General features: G+C 39.0%; 1 protein-coding gene across 2 annotated transcripts; it reads left to right on the top strand.

Annotated features, from left to right (window-relative positions):
* The first annotated feature begins 298 nt into the window (after positions 1–298).
* igfbp5b (insulin-like growth factor binding protein 5b) lies at positions 299–19,219 on the top strand. 2 transcript variants are annotated; one of them, XM_052148129.1, is made up of 4 exons: positions 299–982; positions 13,336–13,460; positions 13,556–13,675; positions 13,975–19,219. In XM_052148129.1, the coding sequence occupies exons 1-4, from the start codon at positions 655–657 to the stop codon at positions 14,107–14,109; spliced, it is 708 nt and encodes a 235-aa protein (XP_052004089.1). In that variant the 5' UTR covers positions 299–654; the 3' UTR covers positions 14,110–19,219. The 2 variants fall into 2 exon arrangements, with proteins under 2 accessions (XP_052004089.1, XP_052004088.1); XM_052148128.1 differs by having other exon boundaries at positions 13,249–13,460.
* Positions 19,220–22,141: the final 2,922 nt, after the last annotated feature.

Here is a 22,141-nt window from a genome sequence, read left to right as displayed (position 1 = left end):
CAGACCGAAAACAACTACACAAAGTGCACAGGGGATCTCAGATGAGGAGGATATGTTCGATATGTCTTTGAAAATATATATGTGTCCCCAACTGTTTTCATAAGGATTTTTTTTTTCTTTCGTTGTGATCTTGGCATCATCGCAGCCCTATCGGTGTGAAAGACGGATCCCTATTGCCGAAGGGGGGGCGCTGGCTCTGCGCCAGTATCTGGCAAGTGCGCCTCCCTTCACCGCTGTTTGGCTTATTCATAGTTAGGGGTTTGGGTTTGGCTGTTTTTAAAAAGGCAAGCACTGCTCTGAAGTTGATCAGTCTGCTCAGAAAACTTCTTCAGAGGGGAAAGTGTGATTTGGAATCGGAAAGTCCAGAATTTCAGATCAACAGAATTGCGCACAGACTGGACACTTGGAGACATTTGGAGAACGGACTAATCTGAGACATTAGCTACCCCTAAAATTCAGCGGATTTTTGAATCTACTTTTTTAAAAAGAATATTTGTATTTATTATATTTATCAAAGACCCAGACCTGTGCTTATTTTTGCATGCGGACTTTTCAAAGTGCCCATCATTTGCATTAAACCCGATGACCTGAGACTGTTTTTACTTGCTGTTTTTCATCAGAGCTCACTAGTTTGAACAAAATAGAAAGAGAAATATGCTGCTTTTTATGCTTGCCACATTTTTCGGGGCTCTGACCCAGAGCTTTGGCTCTTATGTGCCGTGCGAGCCGTGCGATCAGAAGGCGCTGTCCATGTGTCCCCCGGTCCCGATGGGCTGTCAGCTGGTGAAGGAGCCCGGCTGCGGCTGCTGCTTGACTTGCGCTCTGGCTGAGGGTCAGGCGTGCGGTGTCTACACCGGTACATGCACGCATGGGCTACGCTGCCTGCCGCGGAACGGCGAAGAGAAGCCGCTGCACGCCCTGCTGCACGGCAGGGGAGTGTGTACGAACGAGAAAGGATACAAACCACCGCATCCTTCCATTGGTAAGTTGGCTGGAAAGAAGAATTTATGCTGATATCGAAAGCGAAGCTTTTTTGTAACAACAAAGGTTTGTTGATAAACAATCGTGCTGTATTTAACAACATCGTTTTAGACCGGCATCGGCCGATAACTGCGTCTGTTGGCTGAAAGTCAAGTTGTTGTTTTTTTTTTTTGTGAATTAGGTTTAAAAATGATCATAATAACAATGTTGTGTATGTGTAATAATTATTAAATAGTGTATTATTTAGCCTAAAATATCGGTTTGAGGGATATTTGATTATAATGCAGAGTATAACAAATTTGTTAGATTTGAGCAATTACATGCAAGTAGTGTAGGCCTATATGCAATAATTAAGTTGTAATAAAGCCTCTATGAAATTATTTAGCTTAATATGTCGACATTGTTATCAGTCATTGGCCATTCTGCTCTCTAGATATCAGCACCTGTATGTGAGCCATTGAAAACCCCATTTCGGTTGACCACTATCATATTGAAATCATTCCATTGAGATCTAAACATAACCCTTCTATGGAGATTTAACCACTTTGAAGGCTTCGCTTAGTCTTAGTAAATATTTCTGTGCTTGATTAAGAATCCCATTCCCACAAGTGCACTAAGCGCAGTTATATATGTGTGCAAAGGTTTCTCAAACCAGACGAATGATGCATAATCTACATTGCTGCAACCAATTCTGCATTGCTGCACTGTTGTGTTCCATCATTTTGCACTGCTGCAGATTATTAGAATGAGGAAAGATTCCAACATTCATTGGAATCTTCCAAGACCATTTGCTATCGACAGATCTCCCTTTGTTTCCGAGATGCAAAAGTGCAGCTATGCTTTATGTTAGTCTATATCTTGCTTTGTGGATTAGAGTGTTTGATTTGGCAATGGCTTTTGTTTGACGTTCTATTGACATTTTGACTCATCATTGTTATGATCACACCTCAACATCATTTTAAGGTGTGGATGGCACAGGTGTACCCATGAACACATGATACTCTGGAGCGAACAAATTCAAGGTTCGTCTGAATTTAGGTTTGTGTCTGTGGGTGGTGTTGAAGGGTCGGATTACTGCTCAAAGATTAAATCCAAGGGGAGGAGGGTAGCTGTGGTGTGTATAGCATACCTAAGTGATAAATTCGACAGAGCACTCTATGAATTAACAATGTTTTTGCATTTAACTGCAGTTATGAAGAGTAATTGTGCACAGCAAGTATATAAATTGGTTACATTTATGCAATTGGCAGACATTTTTATCCTAAGCTGCTGCATTCTATTAATACTTTTCATAATTTTGTTTGTTCCCTGGGATTAAACCCAAATCATTGGGATTGTCTGTGCATTGCAATACCAGTTGAGCTACTAAAATAAATATTCACTGCATTAGGTTGCAGAACTCTCCACTTTTTAATAGATTTACTGGGTGAGTCTCCCAACCCCCTTCTTCCTTTAGGCAACATCAATGCATGAAACAGCAAGCGAGTGGAATTTGCTGTATTCTACATGCATTGTTCCAAAAATCGGGAAGATCGACTGCACATATTCATAAAACGCTAGCAGACAGAAGAGGTAGAAATACCTCCTGTGTCCTTTTACCATGACTGTATGTACACAAATACAACCCCTCACACACAGGTGCACATCAAAAACATGTTTGTCCCAGTATCTGAAGTGCTCGATGAGTGTTACTGCTGCTCTCTGGTGATTCAGCAGAATGTCTTTGTGGTCGATCTATCAAGTGCTGTTCGTCAAGCATTTAGATGAATTTAGAGGAGCGCTTCTAGCCTCCTTTCGTCTTTAGTTTGAGCCTGGTTTTACTAGCTGGTAAGGACAGACCAAGAGAGATAGGGATAGAGGTCTAGCGCTCTTGCCCGCATTAGAATTCAGAGCTGTTGACCCCCCTGCATCAATCTGAATCCTTTGAATGCCCCATTATGCCCTAGTTTCACAGTCAAAAAATTAAAAATTTAATGCTGATGGTAATTTCAGATTGTCATTCAGCTCCACTTACGTTAGGATTGAAAGGTACTTCAAATTTGCCTTTTATTGCACGGGAGTCTTTCTGTCTGGACATGCCGAACGTGTGCGATTTGGAACGTGGATACTTGGAGCTGTTGCCAACAGATATGACTAGATGTGTACAGGCTTCTTGCTCTTCAAGGTGGAATTTAATGCTGCGTTTGCAAAGATTGCTGTCTGCCTAGATGCATGAACGATTGTTAAATGTGATGATGTGTGCCATTTTTCAATGTTAACTCCTTACTCTCTCCTATCCCAGCTTATACAGTCTAAGTAGGAGATTCGTTGGTTGAGTTCCCCCAAAATGGCCTTAGTTTGGGGGAGGTATTACCTGTTTGTCCAACCAATGGAAGATGAGGTTATTTTCACAATTTAGTTTCGATGCAGCTAGTGGCACAGAAATCACACATTTCACCTTTAAAAATGATGCAGATCTAAAAACTTTGACTCATAAACAAATAAAAAAACATACATGTTCATACAAAACATTTTATCAGAATCTTGGCTGATGTATTTGGTTCGTTTAGCTACTTTACAATTGCTGATTTGTGCATTTTTATTTAATCACTACTGACTAAATAATGATCACAAGGCATTGTAAGGCAGTTGTTTCACTATTTCTTGTCTGTCATCTCAAATGTATTGTGTGCCACAGGCCAAACTCACTTGCACCATCTGACTGACATTGAAAGATATACGCCTCTCTCACATGTTTTTTTTTATTATTTTTTTATGTTGTATATTTTGAAAATGATGCCCAGTTTTTACTGTGCAATAGTCTTTGACAGTAATTCTAAACCTGTAGTGCCCATGTAATGGTTACAATTATGGTATACAACATTTATATATATATATGTATACCATAATCCTAAACCACGGTCTACCAGGATCATATATCAAGTGCCCACTCATCCTTTGCAAAGGTATGCAAGCAGGGAATCTATTTGGCACGCTTGAATGACTTCTTCCAGTAAAGTTTAACAGCAATCTGTGCAGCGTGTATTTGTCGCTGGCACCTGGAAGGCTAGTGAGTAACAGCTGGGAAGAAAATCAGCGTGAACAGTAGTCTCGTCTCTGTCAGAAACGTGATTCCTGGGCTGCGACATCCTCATGCTGTGCCATGCTTAAATAGGAACATGTGTTTGGCTGACCATAACAGTAACCAGTCAAAAACCCACTGTTCATGCACAAAACAATCCAGGTAATCTGTACATTCACAGCTTAGAAATTTAAACATTCATAAAGCAGAGCGGCACCATGTGGTTTTACCTGAAGATGTCAAACTGTTGAAAAATTACCACGCTAAACAAATTTCCACATTGTATTACACTGCTTGATGAGTTCCTACTCTTCTTTACTATTTTGGGACATATTTTCTAATTACTCCATGTTTTTGCAACAGTCTCATGAAAAAAAACCATAATGCGGTCCTGCCTACTGATTGCTACAAAAATACCTCTATCTTGGTATAAATGGTATAGCAAAATCTTTACCACATTTTTACCATCACACTGTTTATACAGTCTTTGCGCTCAGTCTTACAACATACCACCACTCTTTTAAGCTTAAAAAATCCACAGCATCTTCTATATATCCAACGGTGTCACTTCTTCTAGATACTATTTAACCTATAGGTTTACAGCTCACGTTTACAAAATTAAACATACAGAAAAGAAGCAGACAGCAGGGCTGCACCATGTGGTTTAGCTGGAGACGGTGACCTGTTGAAACCTCCTGTCATGTGCTTTGGGGCAGTGGAGGGGGGGATGCAGTGTCACATTTCTTTAGGGAAGGAGAACAAAAGGTGCCTAATTTCTTGCCTGCAGCACAGGTTCAGATGTGGTTCCAAATTGCTGCCTCATATTTGGTGCTTTGCAGGCTTCTCGAGGCAGAGGATAGAGACGGTCCAGCACAAGCCAAAATGAGTACTTTATCAGTTTTGATACAGTATACATTATCTTGTCACACCCAGCTGTTGTCTCAATGTTATTGTTGTCCTGGCAGTGTGGCCACAGAATATGTGAACCCAAATTTGGGGCGAAACCAAAAATGTGGCTTGTATTAGGCTTGCACTTGTGATAAAGCACATTCTCTGAACAAAAGACACACTTCTGATGTAACAGGGCTACTTCCTACTTAAGCCATATCCACACTAGACCATTTTTGTCTGAAAACCCATTTTCATTTGTAGAAATAGTTATTTTTCATAGGCACTCGATGAAAATATGATTTATTTATTACATATAAAGTGTGGTCATCTAAATTCTTTGGGTAATCCACTGAAATTCGATAAATGATAGATAATTTTCTCATTTGATTGTTTTTTCGTTTTATTTTTAACTTGATGGACGCAAACAAAAAGATACGATTAATCACATTAAATACGATTAGACTCAAACCACAAGACTTATACTGTAAGTGGATAGTTTAGATTCAAATGTGATTGAACAAGCCACATTCTAACCCTCAGCCTAACTAAACAACAAAACTCCCCCCTTAATAACTACTAAGTTCTTCCTTTTCTTGACTTGTTTGGGCCACATCCCACTAAGTATTTTCACAGTACTCCATATTTATTCGTCACTCTTAGACCAGAAACATACTGTATAAAAAGAACTGTATATACGCTATTTAAAAGTACACAGTCGGAGATGCAAGCGCTTGGCTAACGCACGCCAACAGGCAGTCCGGTTGAAGATGAATGTGCATTCTTACGTTTCTGTGATGGTAACAAACCTTAGTACTCAAAGGGGCAATAAAGGTACTTCAAAAGTCTGTTAACACTAATTTTGGAACGCAATAGCACACAAAATGAAGCATGCGTAGCTAGAAGTATGTGTTCACATACTTGCGTGGAGGATTTTTCGATCCTTTATATGTAAATAACGTACTGTAAAGCATGCAAATATATTTACCACTTTCTTACTATCAGCCCATTCTTCTTACCACCAATGTTTAAAACATCCACAATAGGCCTATATCCCACAATGTCATTTCTTTAATGTACCTTCAGCGAACAAAAGGATATATAATAAGATTTATTATGTACTAGCTGTGGTTCTTTTAGTTTTGAAGGTAGTTTAGAAGAGGAAAGATTGCGCTTGGATCCCTTGGTGGAAATATTACAGACAGTATCACTACTTTGCCATTGTCTGAGCTGATTGAAATCAGTGACTGGGACTGATCCATTGATGTCCTGAAGTTGATGACACGACCAGGTGATGAAGAGATGCACACATGTGCTTTCAGCTTGAAGGGCATCAACAGGTGTCATCACTTTGCTTTGTCCTGAATTATAGGGGACTTGCTTGAATAGTAAGCTATGTGACAGTTTTCTTGGTTGTAACTGATAGCAGAGGCAACATGAAAAATGTTATCCTAAAGCACCTTAAGGATTGTTGTCTAGCTTTTAATGTTACTTTGTAGTTTGCAACACTATCCAGGCCTATTTTATCTAACATTAAATGTGAAGTGTGTAATTTCTGAGCCACTAACAGCACCAAATGGAATTGCAATCTGTTTGTTTGAGCAGTTTTACTGGGCCAGACATAACAACATTGGTTCAACCAATGGCATTAGTGTAGGCCAGAACTACCTGTTTGGGTAAACAATGGAAGATGGGGAAGAGTGTTTGAACACCATTTGTTGCAGCAGAAATTTCATGCATAACTAACATTGAACTAGCATTTGTGCAAGTGCACACCAAGTCCTGAAAGGTCACATTCTTTATTTTGTCCTGGTCTTTTTCTGGCAATCTTTCTAGATTGACTAAAATGCTGCTCTGCTACAGTGCCCTAAACACCTTGTGGACATGGTCCAGACTTAAAATATTTAGCAGTGGAATCTAGCCAGAGATGCTGTGGTTGGTCTATGACATGAACAAAGCAATAAAGGCAAAGTCTAGCCCAGTAGAATTTGCTTAAATGTGTGTGGGGGGATTACAGTGAGACACTTACAATTACAGTCAAAAGGGCTTCTAATTTTAAGTACTGGCATTAATTCTTCTGTTAAAAACTTGAGCAATAAAGTTCTTTAAATTATCGTTTTAAAGCCATTTTAGGGGTTATGGTGTTACGTCGTCATGGCAACAAAGTTAGAAATTGGATATAGCTTTACATAGAAAAGGTTAGTAAGTGATTGTATTACACTAAAATTATTTTAACACACATATTGTTTACATGACGTGACTATATTTCTGAAACAATGAGGATTTTAATGTTTATGGATTTGCCCCATTCACTTCCATTGTAAGCGCTTCACTGTAACACAGATTTTTGCTTCTTTTTTAAGGAGAGGAGGGATGAAATCAAAAGGAAATTTTTGTGGTAATCACCACAACCCACCACCAAGTCCTTTTTTTAAATTGTGCAAAGAAGACAACACAACTCAAAGGGGGATTCACTTTTATCATTAGCCCCCAGAAGAATGTGTGGATGTTCATGAAGTATAATTGCCCAGTGCACATGTAAATTATTAAACAGAGCCCTATCAGATGCATCTCCTTTGGCCAAGCTCGGCTCCCTTTATCTTAATGAAAAGTTTTGCAAGACCGAGAGGAGAGACACCAATACCTCTCCAGCTTTCTTTCCAATGATCATTTGAATAGACAGGGCTCCACGTGATACGCCTGGATTGGCCGTGCTCCAGGATCTTGGCTGTATGTCAGATGTTAAACACAGTCCAGCTAAACCTTTACAAGCCGGGGGCCACGAGCATGGAAAAAGTGATTTTGGTCTTTGCTCTGAAAAGTCTGCCACAGAAAAAGACGACTTCAGCACATTGATTGTCTGCAATCGGCTTTGGGTTAAACTTGCTTCCATAAACAAGTGTATTTAGGCCTTGTGTACGAATAACAACAGTGACAACAACCGTAAAGAATTGTTTTGTTCATGCCAACCCATTGAGAGGGCATCTTGTCTCCTCCCTCTTGAGCTTACTGACCTTAATCACTACTCCACAGTTCATAAATCTTGCTCTAGGCAAACATTAGGGTACTATTACATTCCAATAAGCTGTCCTACCAGGACAACAAAAAAAAAAGGCATCACGGCTTCAAATTTTGTTGATTGTCCAGCCAAATTGGGATTATAAAATAAAAAAATATTTTCGGAGAATCTGAGCATAGTTGATTCACGGGACAGATTATGGTTGAAAGGGGCTGTTCAGCCCTAACGCGGTCTTGCACTCAAAACAAACTAGATGCAATGCATAAAAAAGAACGCAGATGTCTCAAGACGTGATTAACTTGACAGCATTGTGCAGGAGATGAGGTGCAACAGTCACTTCCATTTAAACACGGCAGACCAGAAACGCAACCTCAAGCAAAGAAATTCCATTTGACACTGCATACCAATGTTCAAGCTTAAGAACACTGAACTGCGAATCTGCATGACGAGAGGACATGTGACGAACAGAAAATCAAAACGTCACACACTTACCCCTTGGCTCAATACAAAACAAATATGTCAAAGCTGTGTGTTTTTATTGCTGCTGTAAAGTGAATAGACGGTATATTTTTAAATGTTTTAATATTATCGTATTTATTATTTGTGAAGTGCTATTTCCTAAAAGCAGAAGCTCTCCCAAGTGACATATCCTGGTCCATTGTGTGCATGCTTAAAGCCTAGTGTGATCGCACCTTTACATAGGAAAATAACTAAAACAAATTTAAAAAATGCATTTGGCATTAGAGACCTAATTTCAGAATTCAACAAAGTTTGTTGAGTCAGTTGCCTATTTAAATGATGGTCTATAGATGTAAAAATGGTTGAAGCCAGATGTAGAACATTAAGATCTTAGTAATTGGTGGTAATTGCTAAGGCAAACATTACTATTACTACTGCACATGTTGCTTATATTTTAACAAACCCCTCACAAACTTTATTCATCCTGTACCATTTCTGCTACAACCATAAATCGTGTGCCTTGTTAATGAAAGGTGTAAATCTTGCTGTAGGCCAATTTTCCCAATCTTGGTCCTGGAGTATCCCCAAAACTGCACATTTTGTATGTCTCCCTTATTCGACACACCCAGTTTGTGTCATAGATCCTCATAGGTGTGTTGGATAAGAGACACATCCAAAATGCGCAGTGTGTGGGGTACTCCCAAGATCAAGATGGGAAATGCTGCAACATTTCAATGAGCACTCATCTCAATTTCGGGTTGCTTCAGGAGCCCAAACCTGTAGGGAACAGAAATCTGGACAGTAATTTCAGTCTGCCAAGTCATGAGTTGCAGGATTAATTTCAAAGAGACAGCCCATGCTCTCTGATTGTAACTTCAGAAGCCAGGAAACCAATTCCTGTAATGAGTGGGCACCCGCCCCGTGTGTCTCCAGGTCAGACAGACTCTTTCAGCACCAGGCAGCTCAGAACACCCTGCCCCAGTCCACAGCAATGTGAAGCACTGGAACTCAGGGGAACTGTGAGGGCAGTTATCTCAATCATTTCTGCTGGCCACAGCAGCTGTCTGATAATGCCCCCTTGGCTGTGTCCGCAAAAAAAACTTGCCGCCCATCCTGCCTCGATGTTTAGGCCTGACTTTGTATGTCCGTTAGCATTATAATTTTTAAATACAGACATGAGTCACTCGAGGCTGTATGTTACAGTGATTTTACAGCAGGTAAAGCGATATCTTAGGCATGACACAAAGTGAACACTATAAAGCTTAAGAAATGGTGACGATGGCTGGTTCTGAAAGTATAAATCCCATTAATTAATTCTATTGGGGAACTGATTTTTAAAGATAACTCATAAACCTTTAACCTCATGCAACCCCCTGTACACATGTGTGGATGTTGTATTTTGGCTTTGCTATATGCAACGCATCATTTTAATTCATTTAAACTGACTGATCTCAGTTCAGAACACTCAGGGCTGTCAGGAAAGGTTAAACTTTCAATGCACAGAGTCATGTAACAAAACAGCATGGTGCCGATCACAGCGGAGTTTGTCTTTGCGAGAAATGCTAACAAAACTACATCTGGTAAGAAACCTATGTACATTTTTACATTAAAACCAGTTTTTGTTGGTTTTTGTCACGTCTCACAGCACAGCACAATGAAGGTATATGGAATATTGGTCACAAAACATGGAGGCTCGGCCATGCGGTGACGTCACCTGAAACAGATTAATATGGAGTTAGGATGAATAAAGAGGTGCAGACTAGTGCAGACAGCACACTGGAGGATAAGTCATTCACTAAATGGAGCTAAATGGAGCAAGGGAGCATCCTATAGCTTTCCTATGCAGCCAGAATTCACTCCTAACATCCGACCAAAAGTTCAGTTTCAGGCTGCAGATGATGTTTGGACCACTCAACATGTTTGGCAGCAAGGGGCAATGATAATCAGTACATCGATTCAGAATTTATTATATGTACAATTTTATTTTTAAATGGTTGGCAGTGACTGGATGATGCTGGCCATTACTTTGAATCAGAATTATTATACTAATTTCTGATTGGTAAAATGCTTCAGCACTGGCTATCACTTGTTTGTCTTAGAGTGCAAAAAGAGTACATAAAGATTTTTTTGCCAAAGTAGAAAAAAAGAACTTTAGAACATAAAAGTAAAATCAAGTCTAATAACATTTATTTGCGCAGTTTGTGATTTGTGCTAATCCCAATACACATTGTTCCATTGCAGCTTAATGAAAATCAGCCGTAATGTCTGTAACATCTCAAAAAACATAAATAACCAACACTCCTGTAAACGTAATAAATTTTTTTTTATACAAAATAAATCTAACTTTAAAATGTGATATATGTGGTCATTTATTTTTAGGGGGAAAAAAATGGTTTGCATGTTTATTAGGTGCTACAAGTTACAAAATGTTATTTTATGTTGTTGCATTATTTCAACTTTTAGCATTTTAATAGTGGAATTTGTGGTGAATAACTACATTGCCCATGATTCTGCTGAGAAAGATCCACCAATCAGGGAATTGTTGCAAACAAAGTGCACCAACAGAATGTACAGTAACCGCCTGTTTGCATGACACACTGCGAATGACACTCTCAAACTACTGATATATTTGTGTATGCCTGAATATTTTGCAGTACATTTTTAAATAATGTTTTTAAACATATAATCTTGATTTAAACATCTTTAAATGGATAGTTTTATATTTTTCGATCAGTTTTAATTGGATTACATCATTTGCAATGCTTCATGGGATTGTAGTTCATTTCCTAATAAAATACATTGTACCTTTGTCTTTTTGCTTTAGATAAAAGTTTTTAGTGCTGTGATTCACCTCCGAGCTGGTTGATGTGGTTCATGGCTTAGAAATCTTTTATGAAGGATTTTACGAAGTCCCAATGAAAAAATGAATGAGAAAAATACTTCCAAAACCAAAACGGCTGAAGAACTGTTGCCTACATGTAGGCTGTTTATGGTTTTTATGTATTCTGCTAAATTTTACTGTTAAATTATTTAAGCACACAGTTTGTTCTGCAATATCTCTACATTTCCTCTGAACAAATGTTGACTGTTACGACCTAGCATTAGATTTGCACACCTCACTAAGAGCTAGCGGTTGCCATGGTGTTATGGTTACTGTGACTTCAAAGTCCCTCAAGTATGGCTTTAAGCTGTTAAGTGTCCTTTGAAAGGCAGTTTCCGTTTCTCACTACAAAATTCCATAGTCATGCAAGTTGTCTTATAAACTGCCTTATAAAATCAAAAAGGGAACATTTAATATTCAGTTGTAAAATCTATGGCATACACTACCATTACGTGTGATATTTAAGTTGTACACATACAAATATATTAGGGGAAAAAATGCAATGTTAATTCCCACCAAAAAACAGAGAATTGAGTTTAATAATAGAGGAATATTCCGGGTTCATTACAAGTTAAGTTCAATCAACAGCATTTGTGGCATTATGTTAATTATCACAAACATTTATTTCGACTCGTCCCTCCTGTTCTCTAAACATCATAGCTACAAGACAATGTGTGTTGACATTATTTTACTTCTTATTTATTTAATCACTTACTAACCTTTTCTGTATAAAGTTATATCCAAATGTACAACTTTGTTGCAATGATGAGGTAACGACATAAACCTTGTAACTTAAAAGTCCACTTCGAAACAACTATTTGTAGGAGTGGTGGTGGTGTAGTGGGCTAAAGCACATATCTGTTAATCAGAAGGTCACTGGTTCGAGCCCCACGGCCACCACCATTGTGTCCTTGAGCAAGTCACTTAACTCCAGGTTGCTCTGGGGGGATTGTCCCTGTAATAAGTGCACTGTAAGTCGCTTTGGATAAAAGCATCTGCCAAATTCATAAATGTAAACTATTTAAACAACTTTACATCTCAAATAAAACACATTTTAACAGTAGAAAAAATGTAAAGGCATATATAAAATGATAAGCTTTTAAAAGTATACCCATTCACTTCCATTGTAAGTGCCTCACTATCATTTATATAGAAAAGGAGGGTCGAATTGTGGCATAATGTTTATTTGTGGTAATCAACATTATGCCACAAATGCAGTTGACTGAGATTTTGGGATTTTGGTCTGTTTGGTTAATCAGATGTTTATTTAATAATGAAGTCAGGCATAAACTTCCCGTATAAAGTGTCATCATCAGTGGATTGGGCATTTGTACAAGGTGGGGGTGGTCATCACCTGTTGACCCCTCCTGGCGGGAAAACAGCTGCTTTCATGTTTACTCTCCAGACTGTCATCAGGAAGAGCAAAAAAAAAAAGCCTTTAAAGGGAAAATCAGCCTTTTTGAAAATTATTCATTTTGAAGCCAGTTGAGTTATATCAAGATCATTTATGTTGTTTGCTAAGGCAGGCATACATTTTAATGTTTCAACAAACCCTGAACCCTTAGTATGAAACTTAAGTACATAACTCGTCCCATGACATTTTTGTTCTACAGACATGAATGACACCTCATGAATGTAGTTTGTTATGTGCTTTCACTTTTCTAAGCAATCAGACATCAATTTCTGCCTAGCGGATGATAAAATGAGTGAAAACACCCCATAGACATACACTGAAGAGTAAGAGACCAGAATATCTTGAAGACTAGGGGGTGGGTTCTTTTGACAAGTGCCAGTAAGAAACCACCCTTAACGCCCTAGCAACCACTTGGAATACCATAGCAACATGTTAAAAAAACACTGGTGACATGTTTGGCATGGGAAATCACCACTCGCAGTTTCTTTCAGAAAACGTAAAAACCTAGTTAAAGCTTAATTTCCGATTCTCTTTGTATTATCTAGATCGTGAGTCTATAGAGCATGATGATACAGTGAAAGCAGACACGTCCGAAGACCAGCTTCCTAAAATTCCCCTTTACCCCAAACCAGATGTGATCAACAGCCGGAAGCATGCTGCCGTTCGCAAAGACAAGAAGAAACAGCAGGAGAAGCTGCGGTCACTGGGGCCGATGGACTACTCCCCTGTTCCCATCGACAAGCATGAGCCAGAATTTGTAAGTAGTGTGATGCAGCAGCTGCAGAAAAATGATAGCTAGTCATTTACCACTGAGATAATGATGCAATGTGCCATGTGTTTGTTTGACAACAGGGTCCTTGCAGAAGGAGGCTGGATGGAATCATTCAAAATATGAAAGACACCTCTCGCGTCATGGCGCTGTCCCTGCACCTTCCTAACTGCGACAGGAAGGGCTTCTATAAGCGCAAACAGGTACGTGTATTTTTTTTTTTGCCCTATTTTTGTGTGGTTAAGGCAAGGGGTGGGCATTTTCACAGAATATGGCTGATTTTTAGGGACATGCACCCCATCTTATGCTGATTATACTTAAGACGACAACATATAGGGTCAAGTAAATGCCTTAAAGAAATAGTTCACGATAGTTATACTCTAGAATAATGGTATTGCGGTATCTCTTTAGTCATCAAACCGCTCATTGAGTTGGTTGTTGAGTTACTTGAGTAGTGCTTGTAATGGATATATAACTCTTTTGTCCCTTGTTCACCCTGCAGTGCAAGCCCTCCCTTGGCCGGAAACGAGGCATCTGCTGGTGCGTCGACAAATATGGCGTGCAGCTGCCCGGCACCGACTACAGCGGCGGGAACATCCAGTGCAAGGATTTGGAAAACAGCAACAACAACGAGTGAGAATCGACCCACCTTGATCATCAGACCTAGGGCCCACCTCCTTTTCCTGTCCCACCAGTCCACCTGCCAGTCACTTTGAGATTTTGTTGCGAAGCGAAAAAAGAAACAACAACTATTAAATATACAAATAATCAAAAAAGAAAAATCGTCCAGGAATCGTTTCGACTGAGCGCTCATCTCTAACTCAGTGGACTAAGCCAATGAGAGGAGCCCCCTTCTAGCGCTGAGTCCCAGCAAAAAATAAAAAAACAAATAAAAAATGGTTAAAAATATATACATGCAATTATATATTTTTATAGAAGCTGAGGTATGAGCACCATAATGTTTTGTTTAATGTAAACATAAAGCTAAAAACTAAAACAAAAAAAAGAATATATGGCATGTTTAATATTAACAGGGCTATTTTGGTCTCTTACAACTTTTGCTGTCAAGGTATCAAAGGAGATAGCAAGAAATTCTACTATTGAAAAAAAAAACATTCTTTTTTTCCAAAAGAAAAAAATTAAAACCCACATGGTAGAGATCTGCTGATACAGTCATCTCTATCTGGCTATCTTTTGGTCCCATCAAAGCACTTATTCATTAAGAAACCTGCTTGGAAATGTGTAACTTCACCAAGTTCAGTGTATACGTGTGTGAGCATGTGCGTATGAGTGTGTGTTTGAGCGTGAACGTGTGAAATACAGCGATAGCTTCCAAAAAAAGAAGGTTTTTCGTGGCATATCCCTCCCAGAACGTAGTAAAAACCACAATCCCATTAGACAAATCTGTTTCAGTGGCTTCATGACTGTGTAGCTTACCTAACATGCCGACCGTGCCTATGTAAACAGACGCTGCCACGCAGAGTTACACGGGTGAGCCGACCGGTCCAATCCGAGGTCCCGTCACAAGTTCCTCTTGATTTAGGAGAAGGGTGGAAATCTCCTCACACAGAATCAACTGGTGCCCACATCTAGCTAGAAGAAAAGGCCACTATGGCATTTTCAGGATCAGATATTGTGGCATCTGGTGCATGTTAAAATAGAGACAGATGCTAAAACCCTTAAACGCTCCCAGTATTTGCATTTGAACTTTGTCGAAAGTTCATCTTGCAGAGTGGTAGGTTTTCTTTTTTTTTGTATGTGATTTTACTTTTATGTTTGCTGTTTCCTTGACTTCATTGAGATAATGACAGTCCATTCATGAGCCATGTTCCTTGACCATGTGGTTTCACTGAAATAGGTGTAACCTTGGTATGTTACCTTTAAATAACTCTAGATTATTGAATGTGTTTTTATTTTCTCATATTTTATGCTTCTTGCCATCTTTAACAAACAACCACAAAGATCTGGTGCTTAGGAGAGGACTTGTGTATTTAAGCATAATATCAATTTGCATTGTTCCAAAACTTACACATTTGAATGCAGGTCTGACCACTTTCAAAGCTCCGCCCTCTCTGACTGTTCACCAATCAGAGATCATTCTTCTGGTTATTCAGTCCAACACAATGACTGGAAGTTTCATTTGTTCTGTTTTGTGTATTTCTGTACTTCATCAATGTTGTGAGGCGTGGTGGAAACAGGCTACATTTACTATAGTGTCGATTAGTGCGAGTTTCTGTGTGCGAGTCTCAGTGCCTTTCTACATGCAAATACATTTGAATAATGACGTGAACGTTACACAATAGCCAAGGGGACTAAAACAGACTAACCATTTTATAATGACGAAGGACCTCAATTGTTCATATAGTCATCAGATATAGAAATCCATTACACCAGATATGGAAATCTATTACACCACTTTGTATGTCATGCAGCTATCATAAAGCACTCCCTAAGATAGGAGAGGACTTTAGTCGCGAACAGCTCCAGCTAGTGCTAGCTCATTTACTGTTATTACTTTTTACGAATAAGCTGACGATTGATTTGACAGTGACTGCAAATGTGTGTAATTGCTGATGAGAATATTTTCAATCACTTTTTTGCAATCAAGCTATAGATCCAACAGGGATACTTAAAGAGGACTCACTGGTCAGCCCTCGGGTCACAATAGGTCCATTCGGATCTTATTTCAGGGCCCGAATGATCATAGCAGGGAGGGGGCCATAGTATAGTCGATTATTAGAAGATTGACAGCCGTAGTCCCACAAAACAGATCTCTATCTTGAAAATACCCACAACCAGGCCCAGACAGAATTGGTGAACTGCTCCCTTATGGTCACAGAATGCACAAACAAAGTAGCTAGCGAGGGTTGCATAAAACTTTGTGAATGTCGGGCGTGCCAATTCTGCCGAAATCTGCAATATGCGACATGTTAAATGGAGCTGAGAGTACTTCACTCTTATTGGTCACTTGAAAGCTAAATCAAATTAGCCAGTGAGGACTGCGCAAAATTGTATTAATATGGGGCCTTCCAATTTGGCGGAAATATGCGTACCGCAAATTCCATCTGGTTCTGTCTGTAATGGTTTTCTTGCAGCGGAGACAAAGAACCACGGTTCCGCAGAATGTAAACATAGCATGTCAAAAAAGAATTGTGAATAACGATTGGCTCTCAGATGGAAGGTGGCAAGAGAAAGATGTTAAGGGAGTGCGGGTTAACCAGACTTTTGCAGATGGAGTACGTCGAGGAGGCGTAGTTGCCTCTGTTATTGCACAATTAGCCTTGTAGGTGTCGCTCGCCACTGGGCAAAATCACTACATTGCAAAAATGATTTTCTTAATCAGCATTTTTGTCTGGTTTCCCTGTAAAATAAATCTATAAATCTATAAAACAAGATACAGTTACTTGAGTAAATTAAAGTAAATGTCTTTTGTTTTAAGGGATATTTAGATACATTTACTGTGAGACAAGACAAATGTACTAAGGAAATTATTTTTTTTTGCAGTGTCATGAGCATTATCCAGGTCCTGATCCATGCTGAATGCCCCCTCCCCCCAAAAAAGCAGCTTGCACTTAATTATTTACCTTGCCACGCATTTAGTGCCGTCTTCGAACAAAAAAAAAAAACAAGTGAATCTCAGTTCAGGTATAGAAGGAGGAGCAGGTCTCAGACAGAAACCCTGCTTGAGTACCTTTGACAAGGGCTTTGCGTCCCAAGCCCACATCATCATTCAGTGGGTAAACCAGTAATACAACCCAACCAATCACAGTCTAGTCTCCATCTACACTCAATAGACTTTGCGTCTCAGTGATATCCGGGAGGAGGGAGAGAGGGTGAGGGCCTAAGAGGATGATCTTGTGCTGGGCCTCACTTCCCCAACAGGGGATACAATACAACACATTACACATCACAGTAGAACGTTTAGATGGACAAAGGGGGTTTTCGGAATCTGCTAAGCAGGCATAATACAGCGAGCATCAGACTGACAGCTTTTCTTCTGGACTCAAAATATGTAACAGCTGAATCTGATTCAGCAGACTCTTTCCTAAGCTCCGCCCCACTTTGGTTAATGCTGTTCGCTTAGACAAGCTTTGCAAACATCCCATAGGAAGAAATGGGAGATTGCTGAAAATGTGTGATGGTATTCTTATGTGGGCTGGAATGAAGTGTGACATTGCATGGCATTTCTATCTGCCTGAATCATTATGTAAATGAATGTAACATTGTTATTAACACCTATATACCTTGAGACAAATGTAGTTGTCCTTACTGATTTTACACATGATAATTTGGAAATGAGGGCTGAGACAGTTTAATCCAGAGCATCCACATCTCAATATTTATTTAAAGAATTGGCAAAAGAAAAATATTGCACACATTTTCTCTGATTACCTTGTGAAACTGGCACTAGATGTGCCCTGGAAACAACATTTTATCGTATTATTGGATAATTTCCATTTAAAACTATAAAAATATACAGGACTTCCATAGACAAACATTCAAATAGAGCAAAAGCTTGTAAGATGGACAGCAACAGTTGCTTCAAAATGTTTTTTGAAGGCGGGGCTTAACAAAGAGTTAGTTTTGTGCATGCATTATGGAAGAAAAACATTTTTGCATTGTATTCTTATGTCGTAGAATCCATCTGGGTATCGATGTGAGAATGTGGGGGAAAAATTATCCTTTCTGATTTGCAATTAGACTATTGTAAAATTATTTTGATGTCGCTTTTTTGCTGCTTTTATCAGATTCCGAATCTCCTACTTGGGTAGACAGTGTTCATAACTCTTCAGTATGGTGCAGTAGTAATGACAGGTTTTCTTGTTTCTCTGAATGCATAACAGTTTTTTTTCTTTATTTCTTTTTCTTTTTTTTATGTGGATGAGAAAAGACTTGATGATTGACCACCTAAATGTGGCTTAAAACCGGCATGTGAAAAAGACCCATTTGTGGCTGGAGGACTCTAAAAATGTTCAGCATTTGGAACTCTTCTTAAAAACAATAAAATAGAAAAAAAATATCTCAAATTATTAAGAAAGTGAATATCACTGTGTAATATTTATTCAACTTGTAATTTATGTACTCTTTTAACCATTGTCTTTTTTGTTATGACAAAGCATTTATTTAAATAAAGTTATGTATTCATTTAAGCTTGTGCAATACATTTATTTGTACATGACAGGAATTTGTTCTTGTTAAATAAATTGTTATCAATAGCCACAGCAATATCCACATTATGATTTTCATACTATATCACATTATCACATTCTGCATGCAAATACTAAGAGAGTAGACACTGATATTTAAAAATCCCAGTATGTTATATGGCCAACCAAATATAGATATGGCAGTAATAACACTTACAGTTTAAGGAATAGTTCACCCAAAAAGGATAATCCTCTCATCAATTACTTACCCTTGCCATCTCTAAATCGTATAACTTTCTTTTATTCTGCGGAACGCTAACAAATATATTTTAAATAATATTTGATGTGTCTATATCTGTACAATGCAAGTCATTGGGGTCCTCTTGCAAGCTCCAAAAAGGATATAAAGGCAGCATAAAGGTAATCCATATGACCCGAATGGTTAATCAATGTCTTTTGAAGCGCTCTTTGCATGAATCAGGTGCTAGGATTTATAATCGAGTCTGTTTCTCACTCAAAATCAAATGTATCACTTGACGGCATGAGGGTGAGATAACGATGAGAGAATTATAATTTTTGAGTGAACTATTTCTTTAAGAATGAATGAATTAAGAATTATTTACTGAAATCATTAAAAATACTTTGCTTATAAAACCATCAGGTGAGCATACATTAAAGGAATGTTTCTAAGGTTCAATACAGATTTATTAACAGCATTTGTGGCATAACATTGAGTATCACAGAAAATAGTGTTTATTTATTTTTTTTTTCTGGCAAAGCATAACCAAGTTCATTCACTTAGCGAAATAGTTCTACCTTAAATCTGACAAATTTGTCTTTACAGCTCAAAAAATAAAAAGGTTTTTATCGCATATTCGACGTAAGTGCTTTTAAGACTTCCAGAACACTGGGGTCCTGTTTACTTCCATTGTAAGTGCATTTCTGTGAATGCATTTTTTGCTTTAACAGAAAAACACAGGGACAGGTTGAAATTATTTTCTATTGTAATCAATATTATGCCACTAATTCTGTCGACACACCTTAAATTGCATTAGACCCGGAACATTCCTTTTATAGTTACTACATGTCCCAAGTAAATTCGCCAGGAACCTGTGACACATTCACACACATTGTTCATCTGCTTGCTAATTTAATTGTCTTCATTGATAAATCAGGATAAGCAGAGAAGCCCAGGGGAACTGAACATTACAGGATACAGGTTTATTTTGGGTGAAGACTTACTGCGTTTAAACTCTGCCCAGAGGCAAGGCACCTGGATTTCAACAGAAGTCAAAGAGATTGCTCAGGAACAAGGAAGTCATTTACCAACAGCCCCAGCTTCAAGGGGGATCCCTGACCGACACAAGGGACCAACTCTTCATTCAAATAAGCGAGGAAATCAGTGGTACAGATTATATGGAGCCATGTAGTGGAATTTCCACTTTTATCACGTTAAGCTCCAGGGCAAGTATGCGCCACATTACATGACAATGCTGCCGGGAGTAAACTTGTGCATCAAACCAAAGACGCAAAGGGTAGGGTTGGGGGTTAGGTTAGAGTTAGCGAAATGTACCCTATTCCTACGATAACCAAGTAGTTGCAGGAATCCCATTTCACACTACATACGTAACTGCAACATGAAAGTGCAAACTTAATAATCATGACATCTAATCTACAAGGAAGGGGAAAAATTTACTTCCTAATGGAAATTAATTTAGACAGAACAGAACCCAAAGCCCAAAATGCAGTGACTTTAAATTGCTAAAATGTTATTTAACCCAAAACTGAATATAATGAATAATATATTCATAATTTTTAAGTCATGTTTTTCCAAACCTGTGCGACTTTCTTTCTAATGCAGAATACAGGAGATATATTTATGAATTTAGCAGACAAATGTACAGTATAATGGCATTGACAGTGCTTCACATTAAGGCTTAAGCCTTCTGTTTAGAAAAAAAAAAATACACTTGTATTTATTTGAAACAAATACAGACTCCAGGATTCAACTTAAAACACTTTTATTTCAGAATATATAAGTCTTCCTGGTGGATGAAAAATTTGTGAAAAATCTCTTAGAATTCCATTGAAAAGTTCCTCATACATATCTAGGGATCAAGATCTCACAGACTTGCGGATGGTCTCTTTTGACTTGGGCCAGTAAGCAACCATCTTGCAACCATTTAGTAGAACCCTAGCAACCACCTAGCAACACTAAAGCATCATCCAAAATGCCCTGACACAAGTTTCATAAAATGTTGTATATATATATATATATATATATATATATATATATATATATATATATATATATGGTATATATCCAAAGGTATGCTGACAAATACAAAATTAAGATTAGTTTTTCACAGTCTTTAACTCTTAAACTGGTCAAAAATGACCCAAACATAAAAGGAGGGTTAAAAATGGACCCGAACGTATCATAAAAGCAGTCTTTGGATCGTATTCCAGATCTTCTTAAATTTTTATTTTAAATTAAATTACACACCATAAAACAGTAATGGCATCATTACTGGAAATATCAAGATGTCTTATTAAACATTTCTTGAAATGTCAAGTTTTGGGCTCATAACTCATAGATCTATGTTCCTTGAACTTATTTTTCTAAAAAAAAATTCCCTGCCCTTCCAGGGAAACAAAGGGGAGGGAAAAACAACAACAAAAAAGAGAGGGAAAGCCAAACACGGAGTGACAGTTGGAGAGAGAGAAAAAATACATACTCGCCGGTTCTCTGATATGCCGTGGCCTGGTCCTCAATCACTCCTCCACCCTCTAGTGGATGATAGCCGATCCTACCCGGGTGGATTGGAGGCAGTCCTCCAGCCCCTGGTGGACGGAATGCCCCACCGCCCCCTCCTCCCCTCGCAGTCAGCAGTAATTCCACCACTTTCAGGCTGCCGGGCTCCTCAGTCCCTCAGCGGATGGCCGCGACTGCTCCTTTGGGGTGGATGGTAGTGGCGAGGACTCTACTACGCTGCATCCCTCCTCCTTCCCGGGTTTTCAGCACCAATGTAACAGGGTAAAAGGGAAAGGAAGAGGCGAGAACCAGCTTGACAATATAAATAATAATTTGAATAATTAACTTAAAACAAAAGACATACAGTACAACACAATCGCATACAGGGCAGCTGCCTGCAGCTCTCTCTCTCCCGAACAGCCACCTCTGGCCACCTTTACCCCTCTTGTTGGCTTGATTAGCCTGATTAGGGGCCGGGCATGCATCGTCACGGCCTGGCCCCGCCCTTCTCCTTGCCACAGGTTGCTTTGGCTAAATGTATTATTCTTTTGGGTCCTTTTTAAGCTTAAACTTTCATGCTGCCAGAGCACGCGGAATTCAGTGACGTCATGCCGGGCCAGTCCCCGCGTGCTTCACCACTACCCAAGATCTCCCCGCCGCCAGTCCATGTCACGCAGGCGGACCAGCACCCCTCCAACAGAGCGGTGGGTCTCGTCTCGTTCAGCGCGTCAGGGGACGATGGTGAAAAGGATGACAGCCTTTCTATT

This window comes from Xyrauchen texanus, chromosome 18, assembly GCF_025860055.1.
Source record: "Xyrauchen texanus isolate HMW12.3.18 chromosome 18, RBS_HiC_50CHRs, whole genome shotgun sequence".
Taxonomy (NCBI): domain Eukaryota; kingdom Metazoa; phylum Chordata; class Actinopteri; order Cypriniformes; family Catostomidae; genus Xyrauchen; species Xyrauchen texanus.
The sequence above is the reverse complement of the archived record's forward strand: the minus strand, read 5'-3'. Positions and strand labels throughout refer to the sequence as shown.